The 16,223-nt window shown below is 43.0% G+C and overlaps 1 protein-coding gene across 1 annotated transcript in view; it reads left to right on the forward strand.

Moving 5' to 3' along the window:
* The window catches only part of LOC121553571 (E3 ubiquitin-protein ligase NEURL1-like), a 60,401-nt gene extending 44,785 nt beyond the window's left edge, over positions 1-15,616 (forward strand). The window contains exons 4-6 of the mRNA XM_041866797.2: positions 8,299-9,006; positions 13,512-13,679; positions 14,727-15,616. Coding sequence (XP_041722731.2) covers positions 8,299-9,006; positions 13,512-13,679; positions 14,727-14,971 — 1,121 coding nt within the window. The 3' untranslated portion in view covers positions 14,972-15,616. The remainder of the gene's footprint in view (positions 1-8,298; positions 9,007-13,511; positions 13,680-14,726) is intronic.
* The last annotated feature ends 607 nt before the right edge of the window (positions 15,617-16,223 follow it).

Raw genomic sequence — 16,223 nt, forward strand, 5'->3', positions numbered from 1 at the left:
ACAGCAGCAAGTTCAGCAGTCTTCGTCACTGAAGCTCTTGCCAAACGTGCCCCAACAATCACCCCTCTTTCAAAGTCACTGAGATCTCTTCTTCTAGCCATTGTAGCCAAAATAATGGCCAACTGGGCATTTGTATACATGACCCCCAAGCATGATGGGATGTTAATTGCTTAATTAACTCAGGATGCTAAGTGTCTCCACATTATTAACATTTAGCTAATTCACTGAACTGGAATGTTTGGCATGTTAAAATCATGAAACATTGTACAACTCTTTCTTTCTTTCTGAGACTGCTGATCACACTAATACATAATGTGCAAATTCCCTGCTGTTTTGATGATTGGGTGTTTTAAAGGTGGTTAAAGTTACATTTGGACTTTGCAAGAGTATGGATCCTGCTCCAGGTTTCCAAATCTTGTAAAATTGCTATTTATTCTTAGACCTCTTGAGATTAAGATGTGTATCATGTTGTTGCCTTTGTCCTGAGTTGTTTTATGAAATGGAGTGTATGTGTGCACTACCGTGAATTATATACATACAGTGCCTTGCAACAATATTCATCTCCCTTGGCGTTTTTCCTATTTTGTTGCATTACCACCTGTAATTTAAATTGATTTTATTTGGATTTCATGTAATGGACATACACAAAATAGTCCAAATTGGTGAAGTGAAATGAAAAAAATAACTTGTTTCAAGAATTCTAAGAAATAAATAATGGAAAAGTGGTGCGTGCATATGTATTCACCCCCTTTGCTATGAAGCCCCTAAATAAGATCTGGTGCAACCATTTACCTTCAGAAGTGACATAATTAGTTAAATAAAGTCCACCTGTGTGCAATCTAATGTCACATGATCTCAGTATATATACACCTGTTCTGAAAGGCCCCAGAGTCTGCAACACCACTAAGCAAGGGGCACCACCAAGCAAGCAGCACCATGAAGACCAAGGAGCTCTCCAAACAGGTCAGGGACAAAGTTGTTAAGCAGTACAGATCAGGGTTGGGTTATATAAAAATATCCAAAACTTTGAACATCCCACGGAGCACCATTAAATCCATTATTAAAAAATGGAAAGAATATGGCACCACCTGCCAAGAAGGGCCGCCCACCAAAACTCACGGACCAGGCAAGGAGGGCATTAATCAGAGAGGCAACAAAGATAACCCTGAAGGAGCTGCAAAGCTCCACAGCGGAGATTGGAGTATCTGTCCATAGGACCACTTTAAGCCGTACACTCCACAGAGCTGGGCTTTACGGAAGAGTGACAAGAAAAAAGCCATTACTTACAGAAAAAAATAAGCAAACACGTTTGGTGTTCGCCAAAAAGGCATGTGGGAGACTCCCCAAACATATGGAAGAAGGTACTCTGGTCAGATGAGACTAAAATTGAGCTTTTTGGTCATCAAGGAAAATGCTATGTCTGGCGCAAACCCAACACCTCTCATCACCCCGAGAACACCATATTTTTCATCGGCGGGACTGAGAAACTGGTCAGAATTGAAGGAATGATGGATGGCGCTAAATACAGGGAAATTCTTGAGGGAAACCTGTTTCAGTCTTCCAGGGATTTGAGACTGGGACAGAGGTTCACCTTCCAGCAGGACAATGACCCTAAGCATACTGTTAAACAACACTTGAGTGGTTTAAGGGGAAACATTTAAATGTCTTGGAATGGCCTAGTCAAAGCCCAGACCTCAATCCAATTCAGAATCTGTGGTATGACTTAAAGATTGCTGTACACCAGCGGAACCCATCCAACTTGAAGGAGCTGGAGCAGTTTTGCCTTGAAGAATGGGCAAAAATCCCAGTGGGGTGAATAGTTATGCATGCTCAAGTTTTCAGTTTTTTCGTCTTATTTCTTGTTTGTTTCACAATAAAAAATATTTTGCATCTTCAAAGTGGTAGGCATGTTGTGTAAATCAAATGATACATCCCCCCCCCCAAAAAAACAATTTTAATTCCAGGTTGTAAGGCAACAAAATAGGAAAGATATAAATACTTTCACAAGCCACTGTTTGTTCTTAGACCCCAGAATCCAGGCCTAGGCCAATTAAACCATCATTATTCAAATAACAAAGATGGATCAACCATAGAGTACAGTATACTGTAAGTGCCCTCCCTTAGAAATGCTCTAGTCCCCATGGCAACCCTATTCTCAGGTATGTTGCCCAAGATACAATGCCATTGTAACAAGATCAATAATTTTGACACATTCTTTTTGGCCTATGCTTCCGGGATGCTACTCCCCACAGCCAAACATTTCACACTGGACTATGAGGACAAGTAGGAACTAGAATGTGGGATGGCCCTCTTTCATCAACGTCATGCTATACACATACAAGGTTTTAGCATGTATTTAAGCTAGCTTTATTTCAGATGACCTCAGCGCTTTATATTAATTAGATTTGTTAAGGAAAATAAATGTCTCTAAACAGGGCCAGTTGTCTCAACCATGATTTAATCAGTTCGGATGGAATCTAAGACATTTGCAGTGAAATCATAATGGAAATGGTAATAGAACATGTCAGCTCAGAATCTTGGGAGCTCAGCTATACAGTACAGGGGGAGAAGCTAACCACATTCAGATGGCCAGAGAGTCCATTATCAATAATGAGCTCATTGTGTGTGGACGTTTCACTGGGGGTTACCCTGGGTTTCCTTGACCAAAACAAGGAGATGAGACTAATTGAGGAAATCTGTTTGTGATTAGAGAGAATCACCAGAGACCCTATAGCCCCCCATAGCCCCAAAGCAAAATATTATTGATTCACCAGAACCATCACACAGATGAAGATGTTTACATTTCTAGTCAGCCATAGAAGTGCAGTGACATGAATAAGTAACTTTTTGCTGACACAATCCAACTTTGAGGTATGATTAATGTTGGAGTCATCAAAGAACCTTAAGTTATTTCAAGTGTCTAAAACATAGTTGTTGTTTTTTTGTCCTCCTTGGTAATGAAATGATTGGTGGAAGGTGTATGCCAATAGTTTAGCAGTCACCTGAGGCATAATGTCTACAGAAGTGGTTCTCAGTTGCCTGACGACTCAAACGGAATTCTTCCGCTGCTCTATGTTCGCTACATACTTCAGTCTGAGACTGCCATTGTTGAAGTCATTTGTGGTGACGTCAAAATGAGGGGTGTTGTGCAAAACAAAGTCATCAGCTATTGGATCATCTCTAACCAATCCAATCAAAGCCAATGAAGAATTTTCAAAACGCTGCTTTACCCATGTGTTTTCTGGCTCTGGCCCAACTCATTGGTTTCTTGGACCAATCAGAAGGGTTAGAATGTGTTTGCATCCTAGAAATTGTCAGGGAGGTACTCAGATCCAGACTCATTGCAGAGAAGGAACTAACGTCCGTGGGTGTGGCGTAGCGTTTGGCCGGAGCAAGCAGTTTGGGTAGCCAGGCAGGGTTCTCCGCTGACCCTTAGCAGCACAAAGTGCTGACCCTGCCTGCCTTTGTAGATATGTGTCACCTCAGTGAGTGCCATCTTCTTTCCACTATGGAAGGAGGTCCAAGAATCAGAAACATCTGGCTTTGGGCCAGAGAATCCAACTTGGTGTTCCAAAAATGCTACATACACAGCTCATCTTACATTTGGCATCTCCGAGTCTGAGAGTTCATTGAAACATATAGCCTCCCACTACACACCAGAGGAGCTATAGGAGGACGGGCTCATTGTAATGGCTGGAATGGAATCAATAGAACGGTATCAAACACATCAAACAGATGGAAACCACATGTTTGACTCCATTCCATTTATTCCATTCCAGCCATTACAATGAGCCCATCCTCCTATCGCTCCTCCCACCAGCCTTCTCTGCTACACACCAATACAGTACCTAACCCCCCATCCCCCGATACACACATACACCTATGTACCGCTATCTCAGCTGGGATAACACTCCTTAAAAGCTCATTGATGTGGATTCTCCCCAGAGCCCTCACCCTTTCTTCCCCTGATAGACGAAAGCCCCTCTCTCTCCTTTTTGGGACAGACAAAGCTGCCCCTCTCCCCCTCCCTCTCTCCCCCAGGCAGCCCCTCTGTTTCATGATATATGACCTCACTCACTCAATCTGGACGGAGCCTAGGCCCTCGAGTCATGCATATTACAGCAAATCCCCCCACCACACACACACACACACACACACAAAGACACAAAGACACACACACACACACACAGGCCACTTGGGAGCACTGACCTTGTTGAGGTTACAGCCATACTCTCAGTAAAACCCAGTGAGCCCCCTAATCCAGCTCCACTATGCCAAGGAATGAATCAAATGCTCTCAGGCAACTCACAGCTGCACGCCACTGTCTCAACTGATATTTTCAAAGTCTATAAAAGGTATAGGATTCCTGAATTACTGTGAATGATTTAGCTTTAATTGCCTTTAGTGGACTGGACTGTTCTCTATCTTTCCTGCTATTGCATTTGGGTCCTTCTGAAAATATGCCAGTGTGAATGAAATTGAATTTAGTTATAGGACGTTTTCCGCTACCCATTTCACATAGTGGGAAAGGTTGTTTAAATTGGCTGGGGAATATAGGAGAACATTTACAATCTGGGCAGCATCAGACTAATCATGTGTTTCTATGTTAGCAGGTGCTCTCTGTGTTTAATGAGTGGGAAACAATCAGTGGTCCAGACCTACATTCCTGCATTAGTATAGGCTAAACTATCATCCTCATCCCCTTCCCCCTCCAGCCCAGCACACAGACCAGACCAGACTGGACTAACAGCACCAGAGACCTATGCTTGATGGGCGTTTATGTATCTTCCTCCATGAGGTTAAATAACCCTTATAGGTACACTATAATGTTATGTGTTTATTGACTCAGAGAACATTTCTTCCTGCCATATCCTGGAGTTTCTACCTCCCAAAATGTCACATTCTAATCCTTAGCAACTGGTTTTACTAGGTTGTGCTCAGTCAGTTAGTCCCTCAGTTTCTGTTTGTTCCTCTTTTTATATTTGGAGTCAGTTTTGGGAAGGGTTTTACGTGGATTATAACTAAGCTGCTTTCCAAAGTGACCCCTTAAATCAAATCAAATTGTATTTGTTACATGCGCCGAATACAACAGAAATGCTTACTTTCAAGCCCTTAACCAACAATTCAGTTTTAAGAACATAGAGTTAAGAAAATATTGACTAAATAAACTAAAGTAAAAAATAAAAAAAGTAACACAATAAAACAAGAAATGTCTCCTTTACCTTTTGTTTCATGTTTGCAGTTAGATGATTGACAGGCAGGGGTTTTAAATGGCCACAAATATGAGAACTACAAACATTAACTTTTTTGAATTTTGAAGTTTGCCCCAAGGATTAAAATCTATGGTTTTAAATGGCCACATTCATGAGGTCAATCACTGCACCGACCACTGTTAATAACATTAGTGTATAATGTGTTGTTCACCTGATTTGAGTGTTCCATTTAACTGTAGTAAGGGTATAAGATCCCTCACGTTACAAAAGCAATTGTAGTCACTTAATCACATCTATTTTCTAATTTACTCAAAATGTGATCACAATTTTATTTTGCTATTCATAAACTTCAATGACTTGAACTTTGCTGTTTTTTGTGAAATGTTTTTAAGTAGTGGATAATCACCTTTGGTCCTCATATGCCCTATTATAAAACCATTTGGGCGTATCCAAATGAACCAGTAAAAATGGGAACGGCAAAGTGGCACTCGTTAGGCGACAGAGAATGTCTGAATGCCTTTGCCTAATTTTCTGGCACTATGGCTTCAAACGGGCTCCAGAGGACAAAAGATGCAAGCCTGCACCTGTCTGTGTGTGACTGACGTTTTAATGAGTGAGCTTGTGAAATACCAAGGCACTCAGTCTGAGAGGAACCAAGCTCTAAACCCCAACTACGAGGGTAATCACACTTGGCTTAGGATCAACTCTAATAAAAAAAGCATTGGCCCATGCTATGGTGTATGTGCCATTGAAATAATGTAAAGTCATATATCAAATAGTATGAATGGTTTTCGTGACAAAATTACAAAATCGAAGAGGGAGTTGAGAGAGGATGCACCCTGGTTCTGGGTGCTGTTGCTAGGGATGTACACTTTTTAGTTGTTTGTTGTGAAAATAGTGTATATGTTGCTCTCTTGCATACAATCATGTCCTATACCTGGTGTGAGCCCAAATTGACCACTATATTAGTTTGGTGAAGATCTCATTGTGTGACTTCAGGCTTTGGTCTTCCCCTCGTGTCTCATGTCTATAGTTGCAAAAATCCAGAACTTCCCCAAATCCCCATGTTTTCCAGAAATCCCAGTTGGAGGATTCCTGGATTTCCTGCTTATTTCTGCCACATTCTGGGAATGTTCCAACCGGGACTTCTGGAAAACCTGGGAATTTTGGGAAAGTTACCAGAATTTTGCAACCCTACTCATGTCATTCTATCCCAATCTCCTTTGTAATCTAAATTGAGAGGATTCAGAGGATCTAAAGGTGTAAATGATACTAACATGTAGTGTATTTTAACCGTAGTCACCGTTGGGGAGACTGAATGTGTATGTGAACTGTAGTACAGTGGCACAATTATTTTGGGGCCCCATCACGACTTGGATGTGATTAGCAGCAAAGTGTCCTTGGACAGAAATAGTGGTGCTAAGTATAAGACTGTGGCTGTTGTTAGTGGACACCCTTCACACAGGAAGTAATTATGGCCAAGAAGTTTATCATCTGGGTCCAACCTACCGGAGAGGTGCTGCCTCCGTGTGATAAAGAGAGAGTGTGAGGTGGCAAGTCTCCTCTGTCTCTCCCTTTCTATTTCTCCCTCTCTTTTTTTACTCCCTCTCTTCCTTTCTCTATTTTTCTCTCCATCACACTCTCTCTCTCTTTCTCTCTCACAGTTTCCTTCGCACGCTCTCCTTTGCGCTCTCTCTTTTGTACAGTGAATGGACCCTGCCTCTTATGTCAGTCAACCCCTTTCCACTCTTCTCACATGTCCAATCTGGCTAATTTTAGCCCAGGTTTAGAGGGGAAGGTTAATTTTGGCTGCTGCCTGTCCCCTGTCCCTAAGCGTGCTATGATGCAGATCCATTTGTACCAACCAGAGGTTTGTTTTCTCTGCTAAGGCGGTCTGTGAACGGCCATGTGACTCTCACTCAACAGTTTGCCAATTTAGCTCAAGGGAGGCTATTTATTAGTGTTGAGCACAGCCAAAGGAAAGGTGATACTGTTGGCGCTTCAGAATGTCTGTCCCTCTCAGTTGCAGCATTGGCCATCTCTTTAACACCCAAACACATAGTTCATATGGCTACAGTGGACATACTGTACATAAAGTCACTGTGATTATGTGTTATGTAAAGTTGTCAGATAGCTTTTTGGAACGTGTATGCACGTCACAGCATGTGCATAAACATGTTTATGCATACATGTGCTTTACTCGCAGTGGAATGAGAAGATACTGTACCAACCCAAATACTTTCATATTAAAGCATTAAGTTCCAATACATTGTGGGGACACTAACATTCCATGAGGATTGTTTGAGGCTGATGAATAAGGATATGTGCTTTCAACAGAAGTGGTTATCTGTGCAGTGTGTGGAACTGCTGTAATGCTTGGTCTCTGCTAAAGTGGACAACTGTCCCATTCAGGGCACAGCTGAGCTTCATGGTCTTTGTAGTGGGTACAAGTGAACCGCTCACTCAGTCAATGTTACGTAAAGCTATTATGTCTCTTTTATTCTGATATGGACATTACCCCCAAGCAATATCCCTTCCCACTTTAACACTTCTATTTCTAAACACAGAAAAATGCACATTTAGGTATTTGCAGGTGGCAGATAGCCTAGCGGTTAGAGCGTTGGGCCAGTAACTAAAAGGTTGTTGGTTCGAATACCTGAGCCGAGAAGGTAAAAAATCTGTCTGTGCCCTTGAGCAAGGCACTTAACACTAATTTGCTCCAGGGGTGCCGTACTACTATGTCTGACCTTGTTAAACAACACTTTTCACTGCACCTATCCGGTGTATGTGACACAATTTTTTTATTTTTTTATTTGTGCCTTTATGTGATAGTATATTTCATAACAGTGAGTAAAGTGGATCTTGAATGTGAAAGAGAGAAAACCGAAAAGCTTTTGGTAAATAGCTCATAATACTATTATTCCAATATTTCTGGGAAAAGAAACTACACTTCAGTGTACACATTTGAGGATTGTCCTAACATAGCAAGTTCTTTACAAAGCTTTGACCATTCGCTGCATGGACTTTATATTATGAAAAAAGTGTTAATCATATGATGTGTTTGTGTCTCTCTCTGTCCCTACAGACAGTGAGATGGTGCCTCTAGACTGCCTGCGTCCTCGCTCCTTCACCACCGCCCACCGGGCATCGCTACGGCGGGACCCAGACGACCCTCACCTTTCTATCAGCCTGTGTGACCTCAGCCTCCAGCAGCAGGAGCAGGAGGAAGAGGAGCGCCTGCACCCCCTCAGCTCCACCTCTTGTTCCATCCCCCAGAACTCCCTCAACTCCCAGCAGTGCTCTCTGCTCCCCTCGCTTGTTGACAGCGACCTCCACTTCCACCCGCTCCGAGGCGCCCATGTCAAGGCCCTTGATGAGCACACGGTGTCCCGGGGCATGGAGCATCGCAGCGGTGATGAGAGAACCCTGGTTTTCACCAGCCGGCCCCTGCGTTGTGGAGAAAGCGTGTTCGTAAAAGTGACCAAGGCGGGTGCCACGCGTCTCGGTTCACTCTCCTATGGCGTGACGTCGTGCGACCCAGCTTGGCTTCGTCCCAGTGACCTGCCATACAGCCCGGAGTCCCTGGTCGACCGCAAGGAATTCTGGGCGGTGTGTCGGGTGGGGGCGCCCCTGCAGAGTGGTGACATCCTGGGTTTCGTGTTGAACGTGGAGGGGGAGATGTTTCTGAGCCACAATGGAATCAACGCAGGGATGCAGGTGTGTGTGGACAACTCCAGACCTCTGTGGATGTTCTTCGGTCTGCATGGAGCCGTCACACAACTCAGGATCCTAGGTGAGTTCACTGAACAGTTTTGTAAAACTGTTATTATATAATAATACGATACATAATTCTATTTGACACTCATGTCATTGTTATTATGTGCTTCAAGTGAGATTACAGTATAAACTGGGTTAATACATGCTAATCTGTTGCTATAAAGTCATTCTCATTGACTCAAAGACATCATATTAATCTTTGTTCAAGTTTATCTGAAAATCGTGAGACTTTTCAGTCTTTTTTCCCATTAAGAAACAATTTTAGTGTCTGATCCTTGAATGACCTTTGGAGGATGGATTCTTACATAGCCAAGTCATGAACTAGTTTTCCTCTTTCTCCGTTCTTTGTTGCACTCTGACTTTTTATTAACTCATATATCTCACTTGGCATTTAGCTTCTCCTCCCACAGTTTGTAAATTAATACGAGCGTTCCATCTTCAGTTCTACTCCTTTTCTATGAACTCACTTGTTATCGGAAGTGGCTCCAACAGATGGAAGTTTACCACAGTTCACCTGCTGTTGCTGATTGGGAAATTAATCCTAGCCTAGTCGACTGACACCATTCAGTTATGACTCTAGGTAACTTTAAAGGCCAATTAGAACATGGTGCAATAATGTATTTGCATAGTAGTTGGGCACATTAAAAAGTTGTTACTCTCCACACACACACACACACACACACACACACACACACACACACACACACACACACATACTTACTGTATGACCATAAGAACACTCTAATTCCCTAGCTGTAAGTCATCTTAGGTGCAGACTAACACATCATGCCCAATCTGTACATACCATGACAAGCTTGTCTGGATGAGGAGGCCTAAGGGTGAAAAACCCTGTCTTGATTGAATCCAGCAAAAGGGTGGTTTTAGGACCAGCCCATGATAAATGAATAGTAGAATAACATGTCATAAATAATGGCTGACAGGGAAGGGTGCTGTTGGAAATGGGGAATTAATGGCGAGCTGCATGTGGAGGTTTGGGGTCGTATTTCATTTCACTTGGCTTTGCAGTGATTCTCCTGTTTGTAAGTGGATTCTAGGGCTGGAATTTAAAGGGATCCTGCGAGATTTTGGCAATTAAGCCCCTAGCATAATGCTAGCGTACCTATAGACTTAGTCATTGCACTAACGCTAGTCAGCATTGGCTCGGGAAACTACCTCTAACTTCCTTCAAACTGTACGCAGAGACTTAAAACATTTATCCACAAGTTCATTTGACTCTGGGTAAGTAGAAAAACTGAATTGACAAAATCTCGCAGTATCCCTTTAAGCAGACCTACAATGTGGTGCACAGAGAAATTAGGAAATAATGATTTGAAGAAAGAGTATTAGTTTGACTGTGTTTACAGGTTGAAACAAATCAGAACTCACTGAAGATGTAGGCATGCATTATAATAATGCAGGATCATATATTTTTCTGGTTTGCAAGCAAGTTCAGTACTAGATGTTCATGACTTTGATACTGGCTATGATGCAGAATACAGCTTGTAAGCACAGATGTGTGTGCTCTCTTGGTTGTTAACAAGCTCCGCTGAGGCCAGGATATTTGTCATCAGGCCCTGAACACCCTGTTCCCCCTGCTAGGCTTTGTTTTCTGGCCAACTTCTTAATAAGAATGATTGTGTCTCAATCCGTTTGATTATTGTCCAAACTGAATGTTAGAATATTGTTTGAGAGCAATATTGGAATGTCTTTGAAGACTTTTAAAAAATGTGATGGAACTTTTTTTGTGTCTCCTATCTTTTCCACTGTCATCCCAGCCTCTCCTCTCCTCTCTTCTCCTCTCCTCGGTTGAGGAGGTTATTTCTGTCCTGTGTGGGCACAGCAGCAGCATCAGAGAGCTAGCAGAGCCCCCCATCCATTAGGGGGGGCTCTGCTAGCTGCTGTGCTAGCTGTTTATGATGCCTTCCATATGCATTATTAAAATGTAATTGCGTCTTGCATTCAGGCGCCAGGGTTTTCACCCACGCTTTATTCTCCTAGTGGTGGCCACCTCGCTACCTCCTCTCTCTCTCTTTCTCTACCTCTTCGCTCTCTCTCTACCTCCACCCCCCTCTCTTTCTCTCACCCCTCTTATGATTCTGACAGCGCGTCCCATTACCCCCTCCAGCTGTGGGGAGGGCAGCTCTGACATTTCTCTCCGCCCACACACTGGCGGCACATGGCACGCGTTGCCGTGGCAACGTACAGCCACCTCTGAAAGTGGCGCTTGTCCGTGGTCGTGTGTCGTTGGAGCTGTGAAATGAAGCAGATGGGAGTTCATCACTTTTACATGGTCATGGAGTCTGTGTGAATATCTTAGTTTGGTTGTATAAGCTTCATAAGCGTACTTGTTTATGTCTGAATTCCCATTGCAACGCCACACATACATTCTAGATGGGGCTTAAGCGTGATAATATAAACATGGTTTGAAACAGATGTTTATATTATGTAAGTACAGAGGCTGATGTCCCTACAGCACAAATGCAGTAGCAAACTGAATGAGGCCATATATAATAATATATGCCATTTAGTACACGCTATTATCCAAAGTGACTTACAGTCATGCGTTTATAGATTTTTTATTCACTGTATGGGTGGTCCCGGGAATCTAACCCACTAGCCTGGCATTGCAAGAGCCATGCTCTACCAACTGAGCTACAGAGGACAACAAATGAGACCTCAAATATAATCCTAGTATTGTAAGGTTAGGCATTAAAAAGTCTGCCTTAATGAGTATGTTTATGTGGTTTGATGCAGTAAATCCGTCACATAAAAAAGATCACTGCCAACGATAAGGTGATATAATGCACTAAATAACCACAGTGGATTTATCTGGGGCCACGTACAGACCTCCCAGGCTGCCCTGCATACTCAAAGGCCCTCAGATATTGTTCATTCCAGATAGAGGGGCCAGGAGTGCATTTATACGATGGCAGGATCTGAACCCAATCCTGGATGAAAGGGTTTATGAATAGACATGAAGGGTATCTGTCTGTCTGTCTGTCTTTCTGTCTGATCTCCTATTAGATGGGACCAGGATGTTACCAGACAGCTGTGCAGCCAGTCAGTCACATAGGTCAGGTTAACGATCATGAGAAAGTTTGCAAGCAAACCTATGTAACTATAGTAGTCTACCCACGATGTCCCTGTCCTTTTTGCTAGTAATGCTGGTGATGTATGTGGTTGACACGTTTTAAAGAAGATACTGTATATCTTCTAACTGTACATTGATCCATTTGTCACTGGTGTAATAACCAGGGGCGCAACTTTGGTTTTAGAAGTGGGGGGGACATATTATTAATTATTTAATTTTATTAAGTCGGATAAACACTCCAAACAGCCTCCCCGACTGCTCGGAGGCATCCACATGGTCCTAAAGCACACCGTTGCCTCGTTTTGTGTCACATTCCAATGATAAAACTGGGGGGGACAAAAATACAATTTCAGAATGTGGGGGGGACATGTCCCCCCGTCCCCAGTGAATGTTGCGCCCCTGGTAATAACCATGCAAGAAACCAAACACGGTTGAGTGTAACCTTGTTCAATACAACAATAAACACTAGTAAGACAAAGCTAGGACAGCTTTTAAAGGCTCCAAGCCTGTGAACATGAACTTACTCTCTCTTCTCCTCTGCCATTTCCCTCAGCCCACAGTACAGTGTGTCTGTTAGTGTTTGAACAATTTGAACAGCAACCTGGCCACCATATGAACCACTGTTTGCAGAAGCTAACAAGGCTTGTTTATTTAGATTGAAACTGGAACCCCGGCAGTAAGGGTGGTCCAAGAGAGATGGGAACTCAGGGGAACGGATAGGGGCACCCCATTGTCAAGGCTCTGTTGCATTAGACCCCGCTCAGTTTTGCACTTGATTGTGTACATTCTTGTCATAGCAATAGGACTTACGAGAATGTGTTTCAAACTTTCTTCTAATACTTTTTTGGGGGGTCTCGTCGACTAAAGCGCAGCTGTTTACAGTTGTTTTTAATCTTAGGGAGAGAAGTCACAGATCTTTGCCATTTCAGGGAGACTTGGGGTACGGGATACGAAAAAGGGAATAAAATGGGGTAATGTGTAGGTTAATTGCGTATGCTTACTAGTTGCGTATGCTTACTGTTGTTTGCAAACTGACAGTGTTTCATTTGGCACATAAGAGGTACGTTATGCCATGACTATACCAGTGCAAGAGCAGTTTCATGGCAGACATCAAGTTATGTTAGCAAGACTACAATACCTCAAGGGCTCCTGACTCACTCATACCCACACATACGCCATGTCATCTGCGAATGTGTGTGTGCGTGTGCGTGTGGGTGTCGGTGTTTGTGTGTGCTTTAGTCAGCTTTCGCCAGACTCTCAAAGTTGAACCTTGTCATATTCTGACATACAGTGTTATTACACCATATCTATGGAGATCCACAAATAACTAGACCCAGCATTTTCCTTGTGAAACTGGCATTCTAAGGTATTTGTACTTACATGAGTTCAGAGTAGTTTGCATGTGACACAGTGCTTCTCTGTGCCCTCAGGCTCGTCTCTGAATGCAGACCCTCGAGGGCTGTCAATTCCCAGCTCCCCGAACACCCCCACCCTGCGTTGCAGCGGCAGCTCCGAGCCCAACTTCAACTCCAACCTGAATATCAACCTCAACACCAGCCTCAACTCCAGCAACCCACCAGCCTTCAGCAGCTCCACAGGTAAACCCTCTTTCCGTTACTACCTTGTGTCTCACTCACCAGGTTATCCCTGTGTTGTCTTTCACTCTATTTCTCTCTCTTTTCTCTCTTCTCTCTGTAGGATGTAGGATCTTAATTTGATCACCGTGTTGCAGGAGAACTTGTGAAACTTGTACTGTATTTGAGGTTTAAAAAGAAAAAATGTGATTTTCCCTTACAAAAAATATGTATCAACCCCTACAAAAATGTCCATTAATTATAATCCACATAATTATTCACATTTCCTGTTGCTGCAGGATTATTTTCCTGCTGTAGCAAACTGGCTCAAATTAAGATCCTACATCTGTGTCTCGCTCTCTCCCTCTTTCTTTCTTTCTTTCTTTTTTTCGTTCTTTCTTTCTCTCTCTCTCTATCTCTATCTCTCTCTCTCTCTCTCTCTCTCTCTCTCTCTCTCTCTCTCTCTCTCTATATCTCTCTCTCTCTGTCTCTCTCTCTCTCTCTCTCTCTCTCTCTCTCTCTCTCTCTCTCTCTCTCTCTCTCTCTCTCTCTCTCTCTCTCTCTCTCTCTCTCTCTCTCTCTCTCTCTCTCTCTCTCTCTCTCTCTCTCTCTCTCTCTCTCTCTCTCTCTCTCTCTCTCTCTCTCTCTCTCTCTCTCTCTCTCTCTCTCTCTCTCTCTCTCTCTGTGTCTCTGATTTTCCACCTCTGTTTATGGCAGGAATGTGACAAAACAGTCAACATACCATGACCAAGAAAGGCAACGTCAGCTGCAGTAAACGTAACCAGCATTTGTTGAGAGTTTCTTTTGACTTTAATAGGTTGGAAATGTGCTGTTTATATTGCACAATATCACACCTGTTATGATGGTTAAGCCCCTCTCAAAAGGATGAACATGAGTTATTTGACGCAATATCCTGCAATGTGTAAACATAGAAGAGAACATTCCAGAGCAGATACAGTATAGATAGTCAGAAATTGAAAAACTATTCCTATAAGTACAGTTTCCAAGTTATACTGTATGCAAATGATCCACCTAACTCCTAACTCTAAAACCTATTCCATTGTCTCCCAGGTACGACCCCCAGCTCGCCATTCTCCAGCCACTCGGAATCCCCCACCTTCCCATCATGCTCGGGCTTGTGGAGTGACGAGTGCACCATCTGCTATGAGAACGTGGTGGACACGGTGCTGTACGCCTGTGGTCACATGTGTCTCTGCTACGCCTGTGGCCTCAAATTGAAGAAGATGGCCAACGCCAGCTGCCCGATCTGCAGGAGGACAATCAAGGACATTATAAAGACCTACCGGAGCACGTAGGATCTGCCTGGCTGTGTAACATCATGGCTCATTCATCAAAGAAACCATTGAGACCTATTGGAGCATGTACGTTTGGCCTGACTGTCTCAATATTGCTCAGCAACGCTATGAGATTCAGCATCATGCAGTTGGTCCATCAAAGATATCAGAAAAACATGTTGGGATATAAATACATTGTAAAGATGAACAGGAAGAGGTAATGCTGGCCTCCAGTGTGTCACTATGGCCCAGAGACTGGATTGGGTTCAGCCACCATGGAGTTGGACTTAACCAGGAGGGATCTGGCTCACTCTCTGCAGACACAATTGTGTCTGTTAGGGCTGTGATGGTCATGGAATTTTGGATAACGGTATTTGGCCAGCCAAATGGCCGCGGTCACCATAATAACCATTCGAATAGAAAAAAAATAATAACGTTTTTAGACTGACATTTTCTTCACCGCTCCTGACTGCATGTGCTGCCATATAAATTGAATGAATAGAACGGGCATCACCATTCAAGTCAATGATGGCATAATGGGTGGACTGGTGGCCATTGCGAGTGTAGCCATAGGAGCAAAATATGTGCTAAAACATGTGCTGTGATTTGTTGATTCAACTGAACTGACATTACAAAAAATACATTTCATTGCATGAGCCACATCAGTTAACATCATTTGAATGAACATTCTACATTACTACATTACCATGAAAATTATTGAATCCCAATACCAGGCAGCCATTGCAAGTAGTGTACCCATAGTGTACCCATGAGTTTACCAGTCAAATTGCCATGGTTAGAGGTTCCAAGCCCATTATATATGTACTGCTGCTGCATTGTGGGGGGTGTTGCCTAGGCAACCAAAGACTTGTTTGCTTGTTTCAGTTACTAAGAGTCCATGTTACGGCCGAAACGGACTCAACCGCACGAATGCCCAGCCGTCCCATTTTCAGTCAGCAGTTGTTCCCCCCCAAAAAAGTAATAATAATTCAACGGTTATGATAGTTATTTTATTTTCATGACGGTTTTCTTCAGTAACTGTCAGTTATACAGTAATTGTGCCAGCCATAGTGTCTGTACAATACATTTCCATCTGTGACGCTCTGAATGTTCCGCCTGGTTGAATAATAACGTTACCCTTTGGACAAGTGACTCATGAATGAAGAGGACATACAGTTTTTACTTTGTTTGGTTGGAGAAGAAAGTCAAAGGTATTGCCATGAAAAAGGGATGGTGTAATCAGAGGAAGTATTGTACCTGTGAAAAGCAAGGA

Source organism: Coregonus clupeaformis, chromosome 37, assembly GCF_020615455.1.
Source record: "Coregonus clupeaformis isolate EN_2021a chromosome 37, ASM2061545v1, whole genome shotgun sequence".
Taxonomy (NCBI): domain Eukaryota; kingdom Metazoa; phylum Chordata; class Actinopteri; order Salmoniformes; family Salmonidae; genus Coregonus; species Coregonus clupeaformis.